At 42.0% G+C, this 26,432-nt stretch overlaps 2 protein-coding genes across 2 annotated transcripts; one reads left to right on the top strand and one right to left on the bottom strand.

Annotated features, from left to right (window-relative positions):
* Positions 1–505: 505 nt before the first annotated feature.
* HHLA2 (HHLA2 member of B7 family) lies at positions 506–6,121 on the bottom strand. Its single transcript, XM_061454502.1, has 3 exons — positions 5,928–6,121; positions 782–1,044; positions 506–657 (listed from the first exon to the last, which is right to left on the bottom strand). The coding sequence occupies exons 1-3, from the start codon at positions 6,119–6,121 to the stop codon at positions 506–508; spliced, it is 609 nt and encodes a 202-aa protein (XP_061310486.1).
* Positions 6,122–6,271: 150 nt separating this feature from the next.
* On the top strand, positions 6,272–24,539 carry IFT57 (intraflagellar transport 57). Its single transcript, XM_061454402.1, has 11 exons — positions 6,272–6,489; positions 8,549–8,711; positions 9,693–9,811; positions 10,748–10,838; positions 15,083–15,151; positions 15,684–15,806; positions 19,681–19,752; positions 20,329–20,460; positions 21,390–21,452; positions 22,833–22,899; positions 24,116–24,539. The coding sequence occupies exons 1-11, from the start codon at positions 6,272–6,274 to the stop codon at positions 24,292–24,294; spliced, it is 1,296 nt and encodes a 431-aa protein (XP_061310386.1). The 3' UTR covers positions 24,295–24,539.
* The last annotated feature ends 1,893 nt before the right edge of the window (positions 24,540–26,432 follow it).

A 26,432-nucleotide genomic window follows, 5' to 3' on the forward strand; every position in this document is an offset into this window, starting at 1 on the left:
TTTTCTGCTATGTTGCCTCTTTTTCAGGTACTACTGGCTTGCTTCAAGTTCTCATTAGTTCCTGGTCTTTTAGGTGATTGTAATTGCATAAAATGCTTATGTTACTGTTGGAACGTTTGGGGATTCTTTTTTTTCCCCTTTGGGCTGCATCCCAAACATTCTATTTCTGAACAAATCTCTACCTTGTTTGCACTTTAATTATAGAAATATGGAGTCTATCTATCTTTTTTAACCTTCAGTGAGTTTTCAAGAGCTAGGAAAGCAATCAGGAAGTCCCAGTCTTGAAACTGGAGACAGGGAAATAACTGTTAACTAAGACTTCACCACTGGAAATGTACTCCAGCTCATAAAAAACACAGGCATGCATATAAACATACAACCCCAGGTGTAAAACACCACCTGCTGTGTAGACTGAAAGCTTTGAAAGTAACAACTGTGTGTTCTCCTCAACAACGTTTCTTCTGCAGGCAAATTCCTATCACACCTTAGGGCTTCCCTGTCACCTTTAAAGACCATATTTGCTATCAGCAGAGCATCTAAGACATGATCCTGAGAGTCTCCCTGTGCCCTCAGCTCTGAGGGCCGTTGGTGGTAACTGAGGGCAGCCACTGCTTTTGAGACCCTTGCCATAGGAAGCTGCTGACTGAAAACAAGAAACTTCAGGTCTTTAAATAAATCCATCTTGAGTAACGTTTCTTTCTCCACGGGACAACAATAATAAAACCTCCCTTCTACACCCTTGTATTAATTGCTCAAGGTGATGTTTTTCGCTCTGTCTGACTGTCGCTTTGGCTCTGCGGTCCCCTTGCCGGTGCCCATCTCCAAACTGGAAGGAGGGGCAACTTCCCAACTTGCAGAGCTCTCGCAGTAAGCGTTGTGTAGTGAGGCACTGAAGCATTGCACAGATACTCTCCACTGCTGCTTGCAGTGAGATCATCCAAGGTCAGTGAAAAATCACTTTGGTTAATCCGGACTCGAGGCTGGCAAGAGTGAGATGTGCCGTTGTAGGAGGCCAGCACTGAAATCACTGCGTTTCTGTGAGACCTTCACTGACAGCAGTCTCACTGCTATATCCACAAGGAATTGCAGTGCTGCTTCCTCCTGCATTAGACAGCCGGTCTGAAACAGATAATTGAAGAACTCCCTGCAACTTCCTTGGAAAGTACTGTGCAGGTTATCTAGACATGTTCTGACTCTTTTCTGGAGTCTGATACAACTATAGACCAACATAAAAACACATGTCACGATTTTGGTATATTCAAGCATCACAGTATATTTCCAGAAGCATCTGAAGATTTTAAAAGCAAACCTATCTTGCATCAAAAAATATCCAATTGGTACCTGATACCAATAAATAACATAATGTCAAAAATACCTAATTTGGCATCATATACCAAATTATGGTGGTGTCATTTGCCTGCTTCTGCTTTAACTGGGGGGCTCAAAAATGAAAGTGATTCAGTCTGGTCTAAGCCACAAGTGAAGTAGCATGAAATTCCACATGTTGGGAGCAGAGGCAAAATGCAACTTTCACATTCGAAGTGCAAAGGATAAAACTGTTACAATGCAATTGCATTAACAGACTAAAAGCTTGTATTTAGTTAGAAATGATTTTCAGCTCTGGCGGACTTAGGTACTTCACACGTGTGAAACACAATGAATGCGTAGCTTTAAAGAAAGGAAGTAAAGAGCAGTTTCACTGGAACTAACAGCTAATATATGACATACCAGTGTAAGACAAATTAATATCACAGCACAGCTACCGATGTGACAGGAGGGATTTGCTGCAAAGGAAGCAAAACCAGAGGAGACTGTGGAGCGTGGCAATCTGCTGCAGAAGGAACTATATGTTATTCTGACACTTGCTTTCGGTGTGTGGGGCTGAATGATCAGAGCTGCAGGTCTGAAACCCATGAGGACAAACCAAAACTGTACCCCACTGTGCTATTTTACAAGGAAAAGGAAAGCAGTATGTTTTCAGGGTGTTCTAGCAGGAGGATAGATGGATGCAGGGAAATTCAAACACATGAGATATGCCTTTTTCTCCTGTGGATCAGAAGGATAGATTAACAAAATAGACAGTTACAGGGCTCTTGTGGCTTTGTACCATACTTGAAACTTTCCATGTTGTAAGCTGTCCTATGTAAACTGAAAACTGCACTCGTGTTCTGAAGCACATGCAGTGGATTAGGAACTCAGAGTGTCTGGGTACACTTTACAGGGAAATCAGGGCAATGGAAGCAGCCATGCACATCTCACAAGGGAACTGCTCTTGATCCAATGAAACAAGTATTCCCTAAGAAACAGGAGAGCTTGAAATGTACCAGTTATTTACTTGAACTGAATTTCCAGTGAAGCTGAGGAGGAGGATAAAATGGTGAGTTAAAATCTCATAGTCCTTTTTTCCTCAACCAATTCCTGCGGATTGCTCAAACATGAACAGTGCTTGCTGCTCTCCACTCCCATGCACCCCCAGCACTCAACCTGGGCAATTAAGGATGCACTTGAAGGGAAGTACAATGAACCCAGGACACTCTCCCTTCATGTCTTCTCCAGTTCACGGTAGACTCATGTTAAACTGACAGCATGAAATGAGGGAAGAAAACCTGTTTAAGCACAAACAAAAGATGTACTCTCATTATATAATTCCCTTTGTACAGTTAATTAAGGTCTGTCGTTCCTTTGCATCATGACTTTTGTTTGCAACAGTCTTGGCCCAGATTTTTGGCCTTAAGATCATTATGCAATGCTATACATATCGTAATGGTTGAGGCCTCTTCTTACGTGTAATCCCTTGCTGATCGCTTTTAATAAAGTGATCGCCCTCAGTGTTCTCACAGGGCTAGGGAACACGAACCTTCATCATTCATGAACAGGACACTGAATGATTAAGTACGATTTCCAAGCTGCTGTAAGACATCCCCTGTCAAGCCAGCTTTTTCTGCTTACTGAAATGTACTTCTGATTACTGCAACATTTGACTTTGTGGGGTAGGGAATTAGCCTGCATTTGCAAATGCCACAGATACAAAGAACTTAGTCTTCAACAGGTCACAATCAGCTGAACTTCCAAAAGCGCACGTATGGAAGTCTAGCGTAGGAATGCAAAGGAGGAAGCTCACCCATCATACCTTCTGGTTTATCTTTTAAATAACAATGAACTGGAAGCTCCTGTGGGCAATGAGAAAGGAATAATGGTACCTCAACTGACAGGCCCCACTCTTCCTCCACCCAGCCATGCTATTCTGAAACACAGCGTGCTGCAGCGGTGGAATTACCTCCCGAACCAAATGCTTTGCAAAGAGTTTAAAGAGCTGCTACTGGTCCTTTTCTTCTACCCAAAGATTAGGAGCCATACCTAACTTACACAGGGCATAAGTTTAGCCAGGACTGTTAGCCAGGTTTTAATGGTATGGACTAGTTTTGACTGGTGTGACGGTATTTGTAGTGGATGTGAGTGTTACATCCCATGGATTTTTGCATGTTATTTCTTTTGTAAAGCTAGTGTGCTTATTTTACGTATTCTCACTTTTAGGGGTGGAAAAAAAACCCAAAACCAAACAACAGAAGGGCACCAAAACATTAAACCAGAGAGAGATGATGCAAGATTAAAACAAGCACTTATGGTGTACAATTTTGTTCCATGGTAGCAGCCATCGCCAGGATCTGCCTACTTTTCTCCCTGCATTATGTACATCATGTTTGATTGGATTTTTTGCTCATTTGCCCATCACTTCCAACTTGATTGATACAATACATTGTGCTGGGTGTTTGAATTTCAGAAAATGCAATCAATACTAAATTTCCCTTTGTGAGTGATCTGCCACATACAATAGACAATCACAGCCAACTGGCAGCGATGCTCTGAGTAACATCGTTCCAACAGTACCTCTGTGATGCCTTTTGGGGCTGCATCAGGGAGTGAAGCCTGGACAGGGACAGCACAGGCTACTTCACATCATCTAGGTGTACTCCATTGCAAGCGCTGTGCTGAAACACAGAACTAGAACTAGTTAGCTGAAAGCTTCCACGTTCAACACAAATCTTAGTGTGTCGAGCAAAAGGTTTGTTGGTCTGCAGGAAAACCTGAGGAGTGGAGGCTCTGGCCAGTCTGCAGCGGGTCTGGGGTCTTTACAGGCATAAAGTATACATGTGCAACAAAAATTACCTATTCCTTGGTAAAAAGGATTCTGATTAATTCCTTTTCAAGGTAACAGCAGCACATTTCAAGCATACATACTTAAGAGGACTGAAAATCCTAGAATCATAGAATAATCAGGGTTGGAAAGGACCTTAAGATCATCCAGTTCCAACGCCCCTGCCATAGGCAGGGACACCACACACTAAACCATCTCACCCAAGGCTCTGTCCAACCTGGCCTTGAACACCACCAGGGATGGAGCATTCACAACTTCCCTGGGCAACCCATTCCAGTGCCTCACCACCCTAACAGGAAAGAATTTCTTCCTTATATCCAATCTAAACTTCCCCTGTTTCAGTTTGAACCCGTTACCCCTTGTCCTGTCACTACAGTCCCTAATGCAGAGTCCCTCCCCAGCATCCCTATAGCCCCCCTTCAGACACTGGAAGGCTGCTATGAGGTCTCCACGCAGCCTTCTCTTCTCCAGGCTGAACAGCCCCAACTTTCTGAGCCTGTCTTCAAATGCTTGAGGATTTTGAGTTTTACCAACATGCAAACAAGACAAACAAATGTGTAAAGTTCTAAAAGCCCCACGTTAAGCACACGCTGCTGAGTTCTTGTCCTAGCTCCAATGATACTAGCTTTCCACAGCTTCACCACTGAACCCTTCAGGGAGCACGTTCTGTACCGCAAAGAGAACTCAATCTCTGCCTCCCCTCAGTGAAACCCTTACAATCAAATGCTAACTCCAGACTTCACTTGTTGAGAAACGGTCCAAAGGAACAAGGTTTCCTCATTCTAAACATCCAAAATTGTCTTAGGAAGTAGCAAAAAACACTGTGTTTTAGTCGTTACACACATATCGTATTCCTTCCCCATGCCGTACACCATAGAGCTGTTATAAGGACAACAGGGTTTTTTTCCCTCTTATGGTTTCACAAGTAGCCCAAGAAAATCAATCTTATTGTTTCAGGTGTTTCATGCAGGCAGGATTTGTGTGTGTATATATGCATAAAGAAGATGAATATACAGCACTCCCAAAGCCGCAGAACTTGGCGTCTCCCCGTCCCTTTCACTGCCTCACCTTTGCATACTATGGCTTAAACATTTACAAGTCCTTTCCTGCCCCAAAATCAAGTTTGCTTCTCTAGCACGAATCATGTTTCTATACACATAAAGCGTCCACTCCTTTTGCTTTCTCTTCTCCCTCTTTGGGCTTATAAAACTTTTTCTCTTAGCCGTTTATTTTGCCCGGCTTTGTTGAACAAACCCTTTCATGTTAATTGTCAGGAAGGTGATTGCTGCAGCAGTGGTGATGGCACCTGGGGACCGTGCTCGGGCATTAGAGAGCGTGATGTTCAGCCTGGAGAAGAGAGGGCTGAGTGGAGACCCCATAGCAGCTTCCAGTGTGTGAAGGGGGCCTATAGGGATGCTGGGGAGGGACTCTTCATTAGGGACTGTAGTGACAGGACAAGGGGTAACGGCTTAAAACTTAAACAGGGGAAGTTTAGACTGGATATAAGGAGGAAGTTCTTTAAGGGTGGTGAGGCACTGGAACGGGTTGCCCAGGGAAGCTGTGAATGCCTCCTCTCGTCCTGATTGGTGCAATATGCTCACAACTTGGTATTAAATCGGGAAAACGTTTGGCTGCAGAACCGGCACAAACCAGCCCAAGGTCAAGCAGCCCGTCAGGAGCACAGCCACAAACCCGTCCGAAACACACCGCCCGCGGTGCCTGCGGGCCGGGCGCCGCTCCCTAAGGCTCTACCCGCACCGCAAAGCTTTACTGGCTGCAGGCAGTGTGGAAGCGCCCACCCCTCAGCCCCAAACACAGGAACGGCGCCATCTTCCCCCCGCCGCTGCCCCACCGCCCCTGAGGGGACGCCACAGAGCCCGCCGCTTCACCTCCCCTCCCCTCACCGCGCCTGCGCTCGGCATGGGCGGCCGAGGCGAGGCGCTGATTGGACGTTGGCCCCGGCATGCCTCGCCTCCATTGGTGGATAGAGCTGAAAAGGCGTGGCCTCGCTGCGCCCCGGGAGCGTGTGATTGGGCAAGGAGGTGGGCGTCGAGGCTGAGGCAGGCGGGGATTGGTAGGGCCGGTTGCCCCGGTTACGGGTGGCGGCGGTCCAAGATGGCGGAGGAGGCCGCGGGTGGCGGCGGGCTCAAGCGCGGGGCTGCGGGAGGGGACCGGGACCGGGACCGGGACCGGGACGAGGAGGGCGCAGCCGAGCGGGGCCCGGGTGCGGCCTATCACATGTTCGTGCTGATGGAGGAGCTGCTGGACAAGCTGAAGCTGCTGAGCTACGAGGAGGAGGCGCTGCGGCGCCACAACATGCGGCCGCTCTCCAGGTGCCCCTCGCCCACTGCGCTGGGCGGCCGGCGCCGGCCTGGCCTCGAACGCGTTGGAGAGGCTGCGGGCGAGGGGGTCGGCTGGGGCCTGGTACAGGCTGGGCTGCCTGGTACAAAGCTCCACACACTGGGGGGTCCCCCGCGGCCAGGCCTGCGGCCAGAGGAGGGTGTGCGGTGGGTGGGGGGAAACCCCGGCGTGCGGTTCCGCCTCTGTGTCAGGGATTAAGGAAGGCTGGGTCTCGGGTGACAGAGCCGAGTGGGAACCGGTCAGCTGCATGGCTTCAGGCTTTCTAAACGGGAAGTCTCTCTGAATGGTGGGGTGTGGAAAGTGAATAGTGACTTGAGCTTCCCTGCCCGCAGCAGGTGTTCAGTACTGGAGTGCCAGTGTATCTGTGCAAGAAATAGTTCTACCCTAAATGAGTTTCTTGTGTTCAGGGTAACTGGTTGTGGGGTGTGTGTAAGGGGGCCTGGCCCACTGCATTTAAGCCTGTTTTTATCATATCTAACACATATTTGTTTCATCTGTAATTTCTTTGGTTATGGTAGGAGACAGGGAACTTGGGTAAACGGGACCACTGTGCTCCCAACATTCACTTGGCCAAATAACTCATATCCATGTATCAGTTTCAGCCAGGCTCCACAGCAGGCTTCCCATAGCAACATTTTGGTATCAGGTGAAAAGTAGTCCAAATTATTACCTTGTTGGGAAAGAGGCTTGAGTATGAGTGCAGCGGCTGTGGGCTGGTTTTAGCCAGCTGTCAGATTGTCAGTACGTTTGGAGCAAGGAAGTAAACCTTTGTCCACTTTAGTAAGCAGCCATGGCTGTAAAGGGAAGCATTTGGTTCTGATTTATACTTTTGGGGACCTGACTGTGTTCTGACTACTGAATTTGTGTTAGGACCACATCTTTCAATTTAGTGTGGTCCAAAGAATATCCAGTCTGTGTACCTTGCTCTCTAAAGCAATCCCAATCACAGTAGCTGGGGATGGATGGAAAGATGGCTTCAAAAGCCTGCTCCTGATCTGGTCTAATGCACTGATTTAGGTACACCAGCCGCTTGCCACTCCTGAGGAGTGTGGGAGGAGGTTTGGGGGAATCTGGAGCAAAAGGGACTGGTTGTATTGCTGTTGTCAGGAAGAGTGTTTGAGGATGCTGAGAAGGGAATAGCAAGTGAAGTTACTGTGCATAGTCATGGAATAGTTAGGGTTGGAAAGGACCTTAAGATAATCCAGTTCCAACCCCCCTGTCATGGGCAGGGACACCTCACACTAAACCATCTCACCCAAGGCTCTGTCCAACCTGACCTTGAACACTGCCATGGATGGAGCATTCACAACCTCCCTGGGCAACCCATTCCAGTGCCTCACCACCCTAACAGGAAAGAATTTCCTCCTTATATCCAATCTAAACTTTCCCTGTTTAAGTTTTAACCCATTACCCCTTGTCCTGTGTCATGGATGAGGCCAATATGCAGAAAGAGACCACATCTCTTCAAGCAATGAGGCTTCAGTAAGTTTGTTCTCCCCTCCTCAAGGAAGGGCCATTCAAGTTTTCCTGCAGTCACTTGCTGTCACGATTTCTTCAATTATTTTTAAGGAGACATGGTCACTTAATAGCCTCTTAATTAATGGTGGTATTTTATGAAGTGATGAGATGGATTCTGCATCCCTTAAATAGGAACAGAGTTGAGCTCATCATGACTTGAGACTGTTCAGCTAAATAAGAAGGGTAACTTGTGCTTATGTGGAAATGTTAGTTTGGTGGTGTTTAACTGAAGCTATGTAATCCTGCTGGCAGGGGAGGGGAGTACCCAGTTTCCATGTGATTCCTTGGAGGTCTGATATTTATTATTAGCTTAATGAAACAGATGAGCTGCACATAGAAAACTTAGTCTACTGTTCTGTTATGTGCAAAACTAGACATCCTGAATTTAGTTCAGATAGATCACTCATTGAAAGAGTCAGTTAAAGAAGCTTCTCTCTAGCCTGTGCTGCTTATGATGCCGTAATAGCATTAGGAGCCCAAAATAGTCACCATCTTTTTCCTCTGTTTAAACAGGCACTACTTTGCACTGCCCACTAATCCTGGAGAGCAGTTCTTTATGTTCTGCATGCTTGCTGCCTGGCTGATCACTAAAGCAGGACATCCCTTTGAACAGCCCCAAGAATACGATGATCCCAACGCGATAATATCCAACGTACTCTCACAATTGCGATCGTTTGTAAGTGTTGAACTTGCTGGTTTCCCCAGGGTATTACAAGCACGTGCATCGCCTTCAGAAACAACATCAGTGACACACTTCTGTCTGGTGTTCCTAAGGGCTGGGCAGATTTTCATCTCTAGAAGTTTGTTAATTAGTTAACTGGAAGTCTGTATGGTCTGTACGTACTTGCTGGTTTTTTGCCACTACAAAATTATGAATGATTCCAGTTAGTTTTGTTCCACATTCTGTGAAATGGATTAAATCTGGCTTACGTCTTGTAGTGCCACAGAGGTTTCTCTTGTATAGCAGTATAATTTACAAAGATTTTATCTGGGAAGTTTACATGGTGCTTGTGATCCCGCTTCTGCCACAGTCAGTGATGAAAGTCACGGTGAAGGAAACGGTTTAGAATGATGTTCGTGTTTTCCTCTATTAGTTTATTGTCATTGTGAAGGAGTAAAAGGTTGCACAAACTAGCCAGGAACTATTGGGATTTTTTTCAATATTAAGGAAAGCAAACCCAAAGGTCAGGAGAATATATGAGCTTATGGGAAGTATGATCTTGTGCACAATTACACTGTGGTGCAGCTGTGAATGATGTTAACACTGTTCTCTAAAGGACTTAAACCATAACAAACTAAAATGCTTATTCTGCAGAACAGCAGTAAGTAAAACAAGGAATAAACAAGGCAGTGTTGAAAGGCTCAGTACCTGAGTTTCTCTGTAGTTCTTACATTGCCACCACATCACTTGTACACTTGACCATCTAGTTCCCTTCTGACTCTTCGCCTTTACCAGGTGCTTAAAGACTTTTGCATCTGGTCCTTGGCTTGTTCTGTTTTCCTTTATGTTTGCCTGACTGGAACTGCATGGGGGAAGAATATGAATTAATATTAGTAAAATCTTCATGCACGACGGACACTTTGGGTTTAGTGTAAGAAATCTCATTACTTGGATTGATGGGCAGCCACTAGTAAACAGCATATCTCTTTATTTTAGGGAAGGCCTGTGGATTTTCCTCCCTCAAAATTAAAGGCAGGTTGTGGAGAGCAAGTGTGTTATGTTCTTGACTGTTTGGCTGAAGAAGCCTTGAAATACACTGGTTTTAGCTGGAAAAGGTATAGTACACTTTTAAGACTTCTCCCTTATGCATTGTTTTCCAATAAACAAATGTAAGTTGTAATTATAAAGACAAAACATAGTAATGACTATAAATGTCTTCCTTGATGTTTCATAAGATATAGAATTCTACTAGGCTTGAAGCAGTGGGACCAATTAGTTCCTATTGCAATTTCACACAATTTAGTCTGTCACCACCAAGGATGAGTTTGGGCTGCTACTAAACTTAGCTATCAATAAAGATTTGACTGATGACTTTTTGGGGGGGCATTTTCTTATGCACAACTCCTTGTTAATCTGACTGTTGAGTTGATGTCCTTTTAGGTCCTATCAATCAATAGCTAAATTCTTGACTTCTTCAGGATGGAGGTACACACAGTATGTGATCATGTTACGAGTAGTCTACAGTAACTTGGGAGTATTTAATCTGAAGGAAATCTTGGGAGAAATGAGATGACACATAATTTTAAGTATATGAAAATTCCTTTAAAAGTGTTCTTTACTTCACTCCTTCCCTGTCTGGGGGAAATGCATACAGCTATGTAATATCTACCTTGGAAATACTTCACTGTTACTTCTGTTCAGTACACACATTCAGCTGGAGGCTGAAAAGAAGTCTGTGGTGACTTGCACTTCAATTTTAAGAGGTCAGCCCAAAAGAGAAAACCAATCAAAAGTTACTCCCCAGATGCCTTTGTAGCATGAATGTACTGTACTGCTTGGAATAGTAACTAACCCTTACTTTTAAGACAGACAAACAAAGACTTTTAAGGCTGTTAGTTTTATTTAACTACTAGTCATATTTATTTGACTACTAGTCATATTCCAAATCATCCATACTTCTCATAAAATGGTTTGTTTGCTTAGGAGCAATTTACAGAGGTATTTTGCATTTACTGTGTTTAAAAGCTCTTTTGTCCTTTGAACTAATTCAGGCCAGCATATCCAACAGAAGAGCTAGAAGAAGAAGAAGTAACAGAAGATGATGCAGAATTAACACTTAATAAGCTTGAAGAGGATGTTCTGGTAGGTTTACCTGGCTGGTTTTGATTGTAATTGGTCAACTATGAGGAAATATTTACTCATAGCTCATTTTGTTCGTCTTTATTTAAGTCTTTTCTATTAATGGTTCTGTTGCCTTTTTTCCCTGCATCTCCACTCCTGCATCATCACCTTTCCTGTAGAGTTTTTCTGTTTCCTTTCAGATAAGGTTATTAACTCTTTGGGAGAGACCATATGTTCTTATGTGCATTTATAGTTAATGTAAAGTGAAGTGGAATCTAACCCTACATTAAAATTATATACATTCACAATTCACAGAATCATAGAATAGTTAGGGTTGGAAAGGACCTTAAGATCATCCAGTTCCAGCCCCCTGCCATGGGCAGGGACACCTCACACTAAACCATCTCACCCAAGGCTCTGTCCAACCTGGCCTTGAACACTGCCAGGGATGGAGCATTCGTAACTTCCCTGGGCAACCCATTCCAGTGCCTCACCACCCTCACAGTAAAGAACTTCTTCCTTATATCCAATCTAAACTTCCCCTGTTTAAGTTTTAACCCGTTATCCCCTGTCCTGTCACTACAGTCCCTAATGAAGAGTCCCTCCCCAGCATCCCTATAGCCCCCCTTCAGATACTGGAAGGCTGCTCTGAGGTCTCCACGCAGCCTTCTCTTCTCCAGGCTGAACAGCCCCAACTTTCTCAGCCTAACTTCATATGGGAGGTGCTTCAGTTCCCTGATCATCCTTGTGGCCTCCTCTGGACTTGTTCCAACAGCTCCATGTCCTCGTTTGCTTTCTACCGATACAAGCTTTTGATGTTAAACCAAACTTCAGTCCCTGTTTACAGGATTAGCTAATATTTGGTAAAATTTGTCCAGCACTTACTTAATAGAGTGCTCACTATTGTAACTCAGATTTCAGTGAAACAGGAAACATTAACTTTTGGTACTTAGTCGGTCTAAAGTTCTGGGAAGAGAGTAGATGGGAAAGAACTACTGGAAAGGGAGCATTTGTTTAAAAACACCAACAAAGACCTAAATAAAGGTTGCAGAATTGTTTCTGTAGACAAAGGTCACGGCATCTGTATATTCCATTAATGGTAGTATCCCATCATCCACTCTGCCAAATAAGCTTTCTGTGTGCTTTGAAATACTTTCTACCAACAAGATGGCGATGTTTGAGGATCGGCTGTTTTATTTATTCCTTTTTATCTGTAATAATTACAGTGAAGTTGTCTAGGAAGAAGCCTATGAAACATACCTGTACGTTCAAATATGCTTTTAGGACTTACTGGTGGATAGGTGTTGAACAGAAGTTTGTTTCTTGCTGGTTGACTTTCTCAGAAGAGTATTTTTATGAGAGATGGATTCTCACTGTGGCATAGTGTGATCACAAGACATTGTCTTTTTCACAGGCTTCTGTCAGTCTTGAAGTGAGCCTTTTTACTGCTGACTTAAGATGTTTCTGAAGAGGGAAGTTAGCTGAAGATAACGTGAAAATTACAAAAGGAAGTCAGTTTCACATCTCATTTCTCCAAAAGCTGATGAATCTTTGCAAAATAAAATGTAGATGAAAACCAAAAGACTGAAAGCTGTGAGCCTGGGAGTGCTCACTTGCTGTGTCATCAAATAACTTGAGGAGACATCAGTTTTCTGGAGCGTTAAGGCCCAGCAATACTGGGTGGAAAATGCCACAATTACCCTATTTTTTTGAGTCTACATTTTTCAACTGTTGGGGAAAAATTAAAGGTCATAAAAGTTGGAAATAAAGCACCAGTAATGTTATCAGATTGTTTTGATTATAGCCCAAATTTGTAAGCCACAATGGTCTACAGGAATGCAACATCAACTGTTCCCTTTTTTTCCTCCTCTCCTCACAGTTTTCCTATGTATTGTGTTATTCCTCTCAATTTTATCCGCCAAAAAAAATTCCACCCTTTTATTCCTAGCTTTCATACAACATGCACATACTGTGACGTGGATGTCTGGGTTCATTTTTGTCAGCTTTGGAGTCTCCACAGGAAAAGGTCTTGGGTAATTCTAGGAGTAAGGGACATTCTGTATTGCGTGTCTGACCAGCCTCCAAAATGTAAGCTGTTGGCTAAAAGCTTTAAATGTGAAAACAGCCTTCAGTCTGCTCTTTTCTGTGTCTCATTAAGGTCTAAGCTGTTTAAATTGGAAAGTGGGGATGAAACAGTTCACTAAAGCACAAGTGAAACCCTTCAAAGAGCTTCTGGATTTGCTTGCACTTCTGTTAGCTTTTCCAAGTTTGTAAGTTAATGAAACTGTTGAGCTAGGTTTATACCAAGTGGAGCATCACTTTTTAGGGCCCCTAATGGTTCTATGGTTATTAATTATATGCCACTGTAAATTTTTTCACCAGTCCATTGTGATACATAGAGAAAAAAAATAGAGTACAGCTAGAGAACATACTGAGAATTCTCACAAGATAAATTGTTATAGTTGTGACATAGTTTAAGAAAAACAGCCTAGAAGAACAGGACACAGGGATAAGGAGTATCCGGGAACCGCAGGTGTCCAGGATGGGCTACAGCTAAACTAACTGATAAGTAGGAGGATAGGAGGATTATTATGTCTCTGGTGCTAACGAAGCAATTAAACTGGTATGAGCATCTACTGCGCGTGCTTCAAAGGCTGCCAGAAGTGATGAAGATCGTTGGAAGAAGTAAACAACCCTCAGAGACCACCACCACAATTCCGTACGTATGCGGGGAACTCTCTGGAAAATGATGTAATCCATACATAGCCTCATGAATATGTATGTATGCCCAGTGGCTATAAAAGGACAGCTTGTGTGGCAATGGGGAGACACACGTTAGGAGGAGCTATCCCCTGTGTCTCCTGGTGCCGCAATAAAGAATACCTGCTTGTGAGCTTGAAAACTTTGTTGGCAAGTTTGTTCCTGGAGTTTTCTCCCTATCAGTTGTTGCTGCCAGTATATTGATGTGTCCTGGATGTATTAGCTGTATCCGTGATTGAATTTAGCAGTATTTCTAGTAGTTAAATTCTAACAATGAGGTTCATTGATTGTGCTTTGGTTTTGATTCTTCTGACTAAAACTGATGTGGCTGACAGAGACAAGCATAGTGCTGTAAATCTGAGGGATTGAGTAGTCCATCTTAGGTAGCCAGCAGTAACCAGTGAGGCCGGGTATGCCAGGAGATCTGCACAGTTTGGTTTCTCAGTTCTGACAGCTAGTCTTGTTGTTGTGGTAGTGTTGTAGTGTCTTCTTCTAAGTGCTGTGCAAATATATATTGTCCTTTAAGCAAAAGATAGTCCCAGTCAAGGTGCCATTAATTTCTTGCAGGTATTCAGGGGACTAGGGGCAAACATGCCAGAGGAAAATGAAGTATTCCTGGTTAGTTAAAAGCGAGGTAACACAGAGGAATAAGCTCCCAGATTTTTACTAACTGAGTCTTGAAGGGATCTACTTAAGACCTGTGTTATTGCAGCTTTCATGGTTTGTCTAGAAATGAGGTGGATGATGGAATTTGACTTTGGTGGAGAAGATGATGGTTCACAGAAGAACTACAGAAGGACAGCATGTATAAGGGTGAAGTGTGTGCATGATAAAATGGCAGGTGACATTCAGTATAAACAGAGAGTAATGCACAGAAATAGCAGCTTTGACTTTACTTATGCAGTGATGGTCTCTGAGCTGATTGTGGTCACTGAGGAATGCAATTTTGAGATGATAATAGAGAATTCTATAAAACCATCAGCCCAGTGTGTAGTGTCGTGGGCAAGAGAACAAATCGATTGCCTCAGTTTGAATTGGATCATTTTGTGTGCTTAAAAAGTGGCATCATTCTGTAGCTCCAAAGATGCAGTGCAAAAAGCATCTTGAAAACTATGTGTCTGCTTGTGGTTTGCTTTGGTTTTATTTTTAATGCAGAGCTTTCAGAAACCCATAAGAAATAACAGTTACTATCCAGCTATTGATAATGGCCCATTTGATGTGAGAGGGCTTAGGTTTGGGTTGGTTTAGTTTTTAAATAACGGGCCTTTAGAATACTTTCCCTGAGGGAAATGTGGGCTCCCTTTTATCTTGCACCTCATCCCAGATATTGTTTCCTCATGAGATTTTAAGTAAATGCAAACTCCATTTGCCATAAACTCTTCACGTCTTGTTTTGCTCAGAAATACAGAATTTAATACTCCTTGTCCTGTGCTCCTGCAAAATGAAATGATGGAGGAAGATTGCTCATTACTTAACTGAAGTTTTACTTTGCAACTTTTCTTCAGGAAAAAGAGTCAGACAATGAAGAAGATTTTATTGACCTGAATGTTCCACAGGGACAAACGTACGGATCAGTAAGTTGTTACCAGCAGTCCTCTCTCTTGAGATTTTGACATCTGTAGCAGCAATTTCTTTCTGTTGTATTTAAGTCTGAAAATCTTTTCTATAGTCTAAACCTGGGGAAGCATTCCAACTGAAATGCATCGGCTTATTTGAAACAGAAATGGGCAGGCAGTTTCTAAACTGAAATCACTGCAAGGTTGCTGGAAACATTTGCAAGAAATTATTGCAGACTTTTAGGGAAGCGTGGTATTTGTTTCATAAATATATTTTAACACACAACCCCCCCCCAGCTATTTCTGCTACTTATTGTAATTTCTTATTATACACATTTGATTCTTTTCCATTTTCTTTGATGAGAAAATATTTTGATTACTAATCCTTATGCACTCAAAGAAAGCTATTAAAGACATCTGTTACATCATTCTGGATATAAATATTTTCTCTGAATATGAATACTGTAAGCTATTGTAACATGATTTCTAATAGCTCTCACTGATCAAAGTGATGATACTTTGTATATAAGCTTTGTGATTTCTTACACAGGACATGAATGACACTCCAAAGCATGAAGAGATTTTACAGTCCACGACAGATGCGGTAGAGTGGAATCTGGAAGTGGAACGTGTGCTTCCACAGCTGAAAGTTACAGTCAGGACCGACAACAAGGTATGTGAGAATGGATTTGTGTGCGTACACATGGCGATTAAAGCATGATTTCAATCAGTGTTGTTTCCTTACCATTTCTTCTTTTGCTGTGCCAAATATTGTGAATAATGGGCTCTTGTCAAAATCTTTGTCATTTACTTTGACCCTGGAAGCAGTAATTTTCAGTAGGTCCTTATTATATAGGAATTCTTTCTTCTGCTACTTCCAGGGCACCTTATTTCTACGTATTTATTTCCATGTATTCATTCTGTGGAAACTTCTTAAACATTTCCAAGGTATTCACACTTTGAAAAATTATACCACCGGTCCAGTTTAGCAGCTGATGATGATTAAAACATCTTCCTGCAAGAGAACTGATGAGCTGCTTATCTTCAAACTGTTCCGCTTGTCAACCACATGAAACGTTGATTGTACGGAATTCATCTTGCTGAACTTTACGTGACAAGAAAGTAGGTCTGTACCTCTGATCTAGTCATCATGGGCTCTCCATAGGTTTAGCAAAAAGGAGTCGGTGCTTTTTGAACTGATTTTACGTATCTATCCAGATACCTACCTCTTAGAAACGTGCATTTCTCTCCATAACCTATTTCTATGAGTCTAGAATGAGCATCTTAGAAATACTTATTTATCTTTGGCAAACCTAGGGCCTACTTCTAGGAGCTTTCACTCTTTCTAGGAGCTTTTATAGCACACACAGATCAGTGCAGTATCAAAACTATTCACTTCTACTGACCTGCTAGTTGGGGTGTTGGAGCAATCTGCAGCATTGATACAAAATTCAATGAAAGATAATTATCTTGCCAAAAATAGGCTAAGCTCTCAACTGTCTGCTAAACTGCTTGCCTGTTTTACACTATACTGCATTCTTTCATGTGAAAAATTGCCTGGTTTGAGCCACCTTTCTGTGATTCTTGGCAAGCCCATCCGTTACAGAGAACATGATGCTTGATTCTCACAGTAAGAAATGAAAACTGTAATAGGGACATACAGGGAAAATTAAAGCCACTGGAAGAACTGAGGTTTACTAGCCTCCAGTTTAATGCACCATCTCTTGGCTTTAAGGAATATATATAAATGAACATGAAAAAAGGACTCTTCTCTTTCTAGCTTCTGTACTGTCATGCACAACAGCGCATAGTGAGGGAACCTTCTGGGCTGAACAGCTGTTGGAGGTGCTCAGCTGTGCTCTTCTGAGTTAGACAGAAACACCAGAGCTTTGGTAGTTCTGTGTGTGTCCTATGCAAGGGGATAGCCTCACTTCAGATCAGCGTAACTGCCTGTGGTTGCAGGAGCGTGCAGCTGTTTTAAGCCAGGATTTGTTCCTTGCCCATACCCTTTAAATAACTGTACCCTCCAGGAGCTACAGGATCAGGAATTCCTATTGCTCAGCTGCTGCAGCCCAGCCCTGTGTGCCTGGGGACTCATGGGTCCCCATCCCAAAGTGATGGATGCAGCTCCTGTTTTTGCAGGTTCAACTGGTAGTGAAGTCAAGCGTGTATCACATAAAGACACAACAGACCTTGACACGGCCAGCTACACAGAGTGCCACAAACAAGGCACCGTCTTCAGCAGCACTTTTAGGGCTCCCATAAAATACAAGTATAGACAGCCAAGCCTTCCTCCTCTCCTCTTCAGCTAATTAAGATTGAAGTTCAGTAGTGAAAGCACACCCTGCCTTCTCTCTAGATTCACAAGCATATGCACACATGCATATTCATGGCTCACTCAACTATGGTCCTTTTCTCTGTCTGATCCTTCTGCCTGGATCCTGGGCATTCTTAACTGTTTCATTGCTCTTCTACTTTTGGCTATTCCAGCTTGGTGCTTGCCAGCAAACAGATGGACACAGTCACGTTCTCAGCTTAAGGGCACTACATTTGTGGGTCCCCTGTGCCTGCCTCATATCCAGGCCTGGATATAGGGCCTACTACTTGACAGCTAGTTCAGTTTTAAGTCTGCTGTTGAATTTTATGCGTGCACAGCAGGTTTAGGGAAAATGCAAACACTTGCCTGTCCCCACCCCAGCAGCTGGCACCAGCAACACAGGCTGGTGACCTGCAGTCCCACTCCAGCTGCTGGCTCTGAGTCCCATATTTGCTTTACTCATGCCGGTCCTTCCCAATACCTGGATTTTGGGACACATGCCAGTCCTGCCTTGGTGGCCAGGACCTTCACCTCCTCCTGCAGCTGGCACCAAGACCCACCACTCTTTCTGCCTGCAGACACCACAGGTGTGGGGCACCTGCAGGCCTGGCCTGATTCCAGTTGCTGGCCCCATATGCCCTCTCACCAGCAGCTGTCACTTAGTCATTGCAGTACTCATACACACATGGGATAAAGACTGTGACTGCACATAAATGTAGTTTTAAAGATTTAATAAGAAGATGAGCCAGACTGCAGTGACAGGGCACAGGGCTCAGTCAGTCAAGTGGAATGACTGGCAACAGTTAACATGTGACCAGCCCCTCTTGTACCCCTCTTTTCCCTGCTTTGTTCCTCACCAGGCCTCTTCCCCTGCATGTTGCTTCATCAGCTTACATAGTTGCACCAACCCTACCCTTCTCCAGAATATCCAGAACCTGCAGGTTTGCATCCTTACCAGTTGCAAGGGCCAGGTTCACCTTCTTTGAAGTGATGCTTGCAGTTTCTATCAAGCCTATCAGCTAGTGTAACTGATGAGCTTTGTTTCTTGATAGGTCTGGTTCTCCATAGGTTTGGTTTTTTGCCCCTCATTTCCTTACCATCCTGTTTTGGTAAGGTCCTTGATCAGGTAATTGTACTGATGCAAGCATCACCCTCCCCATGCCCTTTTCCATTATTGTAACTAGCCAGGTTTATTTCTTATTGCTGCCTCCATTATTGTTAGTCAGTTTTGTGCCTCTCTCTGTTTTGCTTGCCATCCTTTTTGACAAAGTCCTTCACCACATAATCCTACCTACCCTTCCACCTATCCTTTTACAAGAGAGTCTCCTAAGGTTTGATTTCAACCGATACAGATTTATTAACGTGAGTTGCTTTTGGTTTTGGGTTTTTCCACACCTAGACCAGTACAGTGCCAAAAACTTAGAAAGCTGAAAAACGGTTTTTAGCGTGTTCAGAAACACAATACTGAAATAGCAGTAATTCTGCAGTGCTGCTGCTCTGCTTCATTTTGTACCCTTGAGTCTGTCTGCAGCTCTGCTTTGGGTCTGGGAGGTGTAAAAACTATGCACTGATAAGGAAAAATCGGTCACAAACGTGGGAATTGGAATTAATTTCTATGTGAAAGATGCCACCTTTAAGTTAAACCAGCAGCTTTTCTCATCCCCCATCCCTGGGCCCATGTATGATTCCTATGACCTAGAAGCTGAAAGTAATTTTCCTGATCCTAATTTTGTCCCACTATCAAAAAACAAGTTTAGGTATTTCTGCCTCTCTCATTTCTTTCCTATCTCTCCTGGTAATAGTAGGGGCTGAGTAGAAAAGGAAGATCTGGAAGTGGTAGTTGCTGGACATTTGAAGCACTCATTTTGTCTAAGAATAAGGTGAACTCCTGCAGCTGTAATCAGTAGTTTCAATATTTGTGCCCAGAGTGGTTTCAAACAGAAATAGTTCCATGAAGATCAAATAGACTCCAAAAAGCATAGCTACTGTGATGTAGAGAAATGTCAGTGTTTGTGTATGGATCGGAGTGTCACGTGGGACATTTAGGAGGCTTATAAATTGTGTCACATTAAGCAAGTGCCTCTGGATATGAACATGGCACAGGCAGTATGATGCATGGTAATAGTATAAAAGAGAACTGACCCTGCCATGCATAACAGCCTTTGTTTAGTAACCAGAGAAAGATAAAAGTTGTACTGACCTACGTTTTACTTTGTGGCATCTTTTTCAGGATTGGAGGATTCATGTAGATCAAATGCATCAGCATAAGGATGGAATTGAATCTTCTTTGAAAGAAACTAGGGTATGTCTTGTATGTGCAGAACATTTCACTGCTCTGTCAGTGGTTTTCTTTCCTCTTTAATTTGATAGATGTTAAGAACTAGACTGATTTTTTTCCTCTGTGCTAACACTGTAAAACACAGTAATGGTGATTAGGGACAGTGGGACTGGCAAAATACCCAATGTGAGAATTGTATATGTGAGGTTTAACAGAGATATTAGGGTTTTTAAACGTATGCATTATCGTAAGTACATCCTGGCTACAGAGGGTAAAATAGAATACTACAGTAATACAATCTGAAAACAAGTGCTGGTAATAAAAACAAATAGGTCAAACGCTGTTGTTAGAGTAACTTACTGTCATTGACATTTATAATTAATGGAGGGTGAGTGATGGAAGCAGTAGAGCTTGAAATACATGGTTTTGACATGGGCCAACTAGAACACATTAGGAATAATCTTTTGTTGGCTAAACACAGCATTTCTGTACTATTTTCCTCTCTCACTTGTAGGTTTATATATCCTTTCTTAATTACAGCACCATTCTAATACCCTTTGTGTATTATCTGTATACTCAACTCACAACATGATTTTCTAGGGTTACCTTGACAAACTCCATAATGAAATCAGCAAAACATTGGAAAAGATCAATAGCAGGGAAAAGTACATCAACAATCAGCTGGAGCACTTGGTTCAAGAGTACCGTTCAGCACAAGCCTTGCTGAGTGAGGTAATGCACTCATCTTTTGCTGTTGCCTTCTCTAGTATTAACTTGCTATTAAGTAAGAGTGAAGGCAAAGAAGACTTAGCTGGTGAATTGTGTTGGATTTAAAGCAGAGGAAATGTCGATTTTCTGTCGAATTATATAGTTTTCAGCTAAACTAGCAGTTTTTATTCAACTGTTCTACAGGGGAAAGTAAATGTTTTTTTTTGCCTGGATAATATGTAAATCTGTTGCCAATCTTGAGCAGCTAGTAAATTGCTAGTTCTGCTTTCCCTGTGAAGTTCACCCATCTGTGATGAGTGGGAAAACTACAGTCTTAGTCCAGCACTCATCTCTTACATTGATTACTTGTGCTAATGTGCACAAAGCACTCTGATTACTTCTTCGCTTCATTTGATTTTTATGCCAAAAGAGTGCTGTTTGAGAAGCTTTTTGATCCCCTAGGTAGGAGGCCTGTAGAAGCTGCCATTTGGCTAGCCCTCCTAGTGTCAAAATAAGGCTAACAGGATTTGACCTTTTGTGCTTTCTGTTTGCCTTGCTGTTAAACTTTAAGAAACTGCAAGATCATAATTTGCTGTTGACAAAGGAGTGTTCTTGGTTTGCAGGACTCAATTCTGCCTGTATTCTAGTAAATTATGTTTATTTCCTCATGTAAAGGATTGGAAAACATATTTATTCTGTGTGTATTAGGACTATTACAAGTCTTAAAACTGCTTTAATGAAATTAAATTATCTTTCAAAAAGAAAGACAGTCATTACAGGGGCTGATGTTTCAGGCCTGTCCTGTCATATGTGTAGTGCTATAAACGTCATTGGGACTTTGTGGGAGAGTTTCTAGAATTGGGATGTGTGAGAGCAAATTTGGGTGTTCTCTCTAAGCTGTCTGCATGCATTTCTTCAGCTATGTCGTTACAGCAAAAACCCTTTCTTTCCAGGCTAAAGAGAAGTACCAGGAGGGAAGCGGAGGAGTAACTGAAAGGATTAAAGTGCTCTCTGAGGTAAAACACATCTTTCTTTTGCTTATTTTAAAACAGAGTTGGTATTTAGTGTTTGCAGTTTTATGAACTCGGCTCTTTCTGATTTATTCTCTGCTAATCTGTTTGGTTAGTGGATGTGATATAGTCCAGTCCCTAATGTTTAAACCCAGGCTGCCACTGATTTTTAACTTGTGAATTGGGCAAACTATTGTGAGATCTTAATTTCCTCAGTTTGTAAAAGATGGTAAATGTTCTGTATTGTAGAACATGTATCCTAGGATAACTGAGGATTAATCAAGTTGTGGCCATAAATTCTTTGTAAGAAGGAAAGTTTAAGTTAAAATTAAAATCTTTTTAGTTAAAATTAATCATTTGAACCTTTCCTCTTCCAAGCTCTTAAAAGCAAATATTTGACTAAATGGTAACTTTTCCATATTAGTCAAATTATCTTAATACCTGAAACGGGTTTTCTGTTTGGTTTTGGGGGGGGGTTGGGTTTTTTTTCTTTGTTTTTTGTTTGGGGTTTTTTTGGTGGTTGTTTTTGAAATCAGTGCCCTGACAAATGTAAAGAGAAATCTGCAGTTTTTTTCATAGCTGCCTCTGTATGTCGAGTGCTTCGTGCCATCTCGTTCACATCTATTGCCTGATTGACAAATATTTCAACCCTTTGTCCAATTCAGAAATTAGATTTTTAACAGCTCTGTTGCTTGGGTTTGAAAACTCCACTTTGTTCATTAGACACGTTATAAAGTGGAATAGTCACCTAAAAGAGATCACACTATAACTTGTAAACCAAGTTTGAGATGTGTTAGAATAGAATAGGTCTGTTGGAAGCAACCTACAGCAACCATCTAGCCCAGCTGCAGTGGGTGATACAGCAGTTTATCAGTTTTCTAGCAAAGATGTCAGAGTGTATGGATCCTGCATAGTCAGAGCTTCTTTCTGTATCACACTTACTTCTTTAAGCTTAAAAAAGAGTACTTTACAATGACTTCAGGTTTATAATGTGTTTGTGCTTCCAGAAGGAAAGCTGGTATGGTCATTTGGTGAATCAAGATTCAACAAATGTACATGCGAATGTCTGTGGGGGTATTGCTTCCAATCTTCCATCCATCATACTGTAACACTTACACTGTTTTCGCTGGTTTGGGATCTGCAGAGTGTCAGTAACACCACGCTGTTTGGCCAACTTGCTACTCTCTTTGCTGTAATTTGTACAGCAATAGTTTATTGAAATGAACTTTTGCTTAATCTTTGAAAATAATTGTTCCTCCATTTACAACAACAAAGATTAGTTCATTTTTTTTTTAAACTAATGCAGTTAGTCAGCAGAGAACTTTATATTGGTTTCTTTTTCTATTTGAATTTCATCTAGTTTAAGAAAAAAATGTCTATTTTAAGATTACAGAAGCATTAGAAAGAGTAAAGCAGGAAACGGAAGAGAAAGGAAGCAGTATGACTGATGGTGGTAAGTATGTTTTTGCCTCAAACCAAACACCCATTTCCTCAGTGACAGTTACATAACTTGGCCTTTGTAAAAGGAAAAACAAAACTAGACCACAGTGAGTGACTAGCCTGAAATAGCAATATTAAAATGGTAAAAGGTGTTTAAGACAATCAGGAGTCTAAATCTCTTTGAAAAGGTTTCGTAAGCCTTCAGAAGGTAGAGATGCCAGGATCTCCCCCTTTGGTAAATTATTTGTAAACACTGGAAGAAAGAACAAGGGGTTTGTCTCTGCTTGGAATAGTTATTTGAAGAGTTATCAACCCGCTGGGAGAAATGATCACATTACAGGTTCAAGCCCTTTTGCTCTAAAATAGTTACTGGCAGTAGCTGTTAGATTCCCTGACTGTGGCTGGCTGGAGTCAGTGAGAAAACTCATTTTGGTGTCTTGATATTTAGACTTATTTAATATTTAAACTGCATAACATTTGTTTCAGGCTCGGGATTTGGTTGTTTGAGGGGGTTTGCTGGTAAATGCATTCTGTTGCAAACGTTGAAGGAGTATGAATGCAGAAATAAATTGATGCATATTACAGTAGGGCTAAATATGCAAGCTGTATCTATATTTAACTGTAACCATTGCAGTTAATTTAGTTAAGTAGTTGTAAGTGTTATCATTTAAGGAAATTTAGTGCACCCTTGCTTCACTGCAAAGGAGCTGCCTGCCTGCCTCGCAATACCTTTTCTGTATTATGGCATGGCCGAGGGGTCAGGATAACATCTAAGGAGGACTATGATACAGCAGCAGCATCCCTCTGGTGATATTAGTGGGAAGTGAGGGATGAGAAACAAAGTATGGAGCACAACCCAGTTTAACAGCTTATCACAGGTAAGTTGTGAACGTGACTTCAGTTCTCTACCAAACCCTAAGTCAGGTATCAGCATGAAGCTTTCAGCTGAGCAAAACACATCATTGACAAACCTATCTCAATGTTGATGCATGTCTTTATGCAGATCTTAGATGTCAAGAAGACAGCAAAATTGTCATCGCCTATTTCTACCTTTAAAGCATCTTGCACATTAAAAATGACGTATCAGTTCAACCATGTCTTTGGAGTAGAATGCCCTTTTGTTCCTTCAGCTCTTCAATTTGAAGGTGCAAATTGTAGAAAATAATGCTTTTGTGTGAAGTAGCTGGCAGAACTGCCCTGTTTATATATATGTGTTTCTTTTTCAACAGCTCCTCTAGTGAAGATTAAACAGGCCTTAACAAAACTGAAGCAAGAAACCATTCATATGGACATACAAATTGGTGTGATGGAACACACATTACTCCAGTCAAAGCTGAAAGAGAAATCCAATATGGCTAGAGATATGCATGCAGCGATGATTCCTGAAGCCACAGTAGGTGCCTATTAAAGTTGTTTGGAGCTGATGTGGTTTGCCCAAAATACAATTTTTCTACTGTTTGATAATTCAGAAGCTTCCTTTTTGTTGGGGGAGGAAAGCTTTCTTTCATGTTTATTTTTCACAAGATGCTTGCCATGCCCTTTTAAGAAGTAATACGCACACTTTAGACTGAACATGGAGCCATTTGTAGCTTCGTGCTGTAAAGATTTACTGCAGATCCCTTCCAAATATGCTAATAAATTCTTATTAATGAACCTCTCTACTTCACTGGAGAATGTTACGTAGTGTGAAAGTCTATAGAATGATACTGACAGCCTGTAATCTTGATACTCTACAGTGCTGAGAGGAAATTGCTTGCAAAGGACTTGAAAGGAATTTTGAGTGTCTGTTACTGTCATTTACATGCATTCAGTATCAAGTATTTAGCTGATATTGAAATAATACAGCATTGCCCTTTCTAAAAGGCTGGGTCAAAATTGCTATCAGTTGCAAATACAAGTAAATTGTTGCTTTGAATTGAAGTAAGTTTATGAATTAAGCAAGAAACTAACGTTTGGATGATACTGGCACACTCCTAGGGCAGCCCTACACAACTACCCTATTCCTCACTTGTTTTTTGTGAGTTGTCCCCTAGGCAGATTGGTATGGATGGTTTTACTTTTACACTGTGTCTAGCAGAACCAATGATAACACAATCTATGTAAGACCAAAGAATGTGGAAAGCACTGTTTGAAAATTACTGTTGGCTTTATAGTTTTTACCCATGTGACATCATGTCTCAGGATCGCTTTATAAGAGCACTGGGTCAATAGCTGCTTTCATTTATAGTATGTAGTAGAGCTCCGTGGACATTCTTGGATTATTCTTGTTTTCTGCTCTTGAGTCAGAACACCCAATTTTCATCTCTGTTAAGGAAAAATGTTGCCAAATCTGGTTGTGTAATACGGAATGAGAAGTAGGAGGAAGGTGCTGGAAATGGAATGGCAGCAGGGAGCTCCCTTTGTCTTGGTAAATGTGTAGGTAGGGAGTGATTCTAGACATTATTGGTAATGAAGGACCGTGAAACAAAGAAATAACCTTATTCAGCTACTAGTACATCTTTTTGGTTGCCATTGTTCATAAGTCACAGACAATACTGGTACAATTCCAGTGATGTTAAAATCCTCCCCTCCTTCTGTAGGCAATTCCACTCCCTTTACAAGTAGCTTCTCTCGCTAAAGGTGAGTGGTATCTTGCAGAATCGGTGGAGCGGTTCTGTGTCTGAAAGCCAAGACACTTGACACAGTCAGTACCATGAGCCAGTTTCTTAACTTTGCTGTGCATCAGTATTTCAATTGCCAAAAGAAAAAAGCCCATCAGATTTTAATAAGTGAAAAACTGTATGTGAATGTCAACTGTTGTAATTTACCTATGCAAGCAACTGCTGAAAATCTCTATGAATCACAGTGGAAATAGGTTTTCAACTTATTTTGCTGCCTACCTATATCCTCCCACATTCAGCTTAAATTAGAAAAGTTATTATTCATGTTCCCTTTGTTAAGTGGTGTTGCTATTTCATATTTACTTTAACAGTGGGTTTACTTCAACCTAAGATAAAGCAATCTCCTTCTGCATTGCCTGCAAAGCAGCTCGCTCGTGCTTTTTGATTGCAGATGTTGTGCTGCATAAGTGCTGTTTATGTAAATACTCGCTCCCAAAACCTACTCCTTCATGCTAATATAACAAACAATTAATCAAAAACCTTCTATTATGAATTGAGCCTTTTATTCTATTAGAAGTGAATCTGTTGAGACAAGCGTGGCCAAAATCCCTCTAATGGGGTAGAAAAATCTCCGGAAGAAAAGCTGTCCTCCTTTATGCCGGAGTAATTCTAAAATAGTGTGCCAATTTGATGTAATTAATCAACATGAATTTTCACAGTACTGTCTGGAACTGCATTAATCTAAGCAGGACACTTCTGTTATTGTCTCAAGAGTGATACGTGGCCCTTGTTACCTGGCAAAGAATGGTATTTGCCTATTTGGACAGTAAAACTACTTGACCCTGCTTTGAAAGGAGTCTTACTGACCCAGCAAATGGCCACGCCATCTTCCTTAAAAGCATGAGGAGAGTAATGAGGTCTGTCACAAGCAGCCTAAAAGGCTGTT

This window comes from Pezoporus flaviventris, unplaced genomic scaffold (assembly GCF_033815535.1).
Source record: "Pezoporus flaviventris isolate CSIRO_AGI_PZ_B2104156 unplaced genomic scaffold, CSIRO_AGI_Pfla_v1 ptg000015l, whole genome shotgun sequence".
NCBI classification, from domain to species: domain Eukaryota; kingdom Metazoa; phylum Chordata; class Aves; order Psittaciformes; family Psittacidae; genus Pezoporus; species Pezoporus flaviventris.

Bases quoted from the DNA above. Each gene is read 5' to 3' on its own strand.
- HHLA2 (XM_061454502.1), bottom strand. From the start codon at position 6,121: ATGCCGGGGCCAACGTCCAATCAGCGCCTCGCCTCGGCCGCCCATGCC. The intron at 1,045-5,927 runs GTAAAGCTTTGC...CTGTCAGTGAAG, and splicing joins TTCCACACTGCCTGCAGCCA to GTCTCACAGAAACGCAGTGA. The intron at 658-781 runs GTCAGACAGAGC...AAAGACCTGAAG, and splicing joins ACCGCAGAGCCAAAGCGACA to TTTCTTGTTTTCAGTCAGCA.
- IFT57 (XM_061454402.1), top strand. From the start codon at position 6,272: ATGGCGGAGGAGGCCGCGGGTGGCGGCGGGCTCAAGCGCGGGGCTGCG. The intron at 10,839-15,082 runs GTAGGTTTACCT...ACTTTTCTTCAG, and splicing joins AGCTTGAAGAGGATGTTCTG to GAAAAAGAGTCAGACAATGA. The intron at 22,900-24,115 runs GTAAGTATGTTT...CTTTTTCAACAG, and splicing joins AAGCAGTATGACTGATGGTG to CTCCTCTAGTGAAGATTAAA.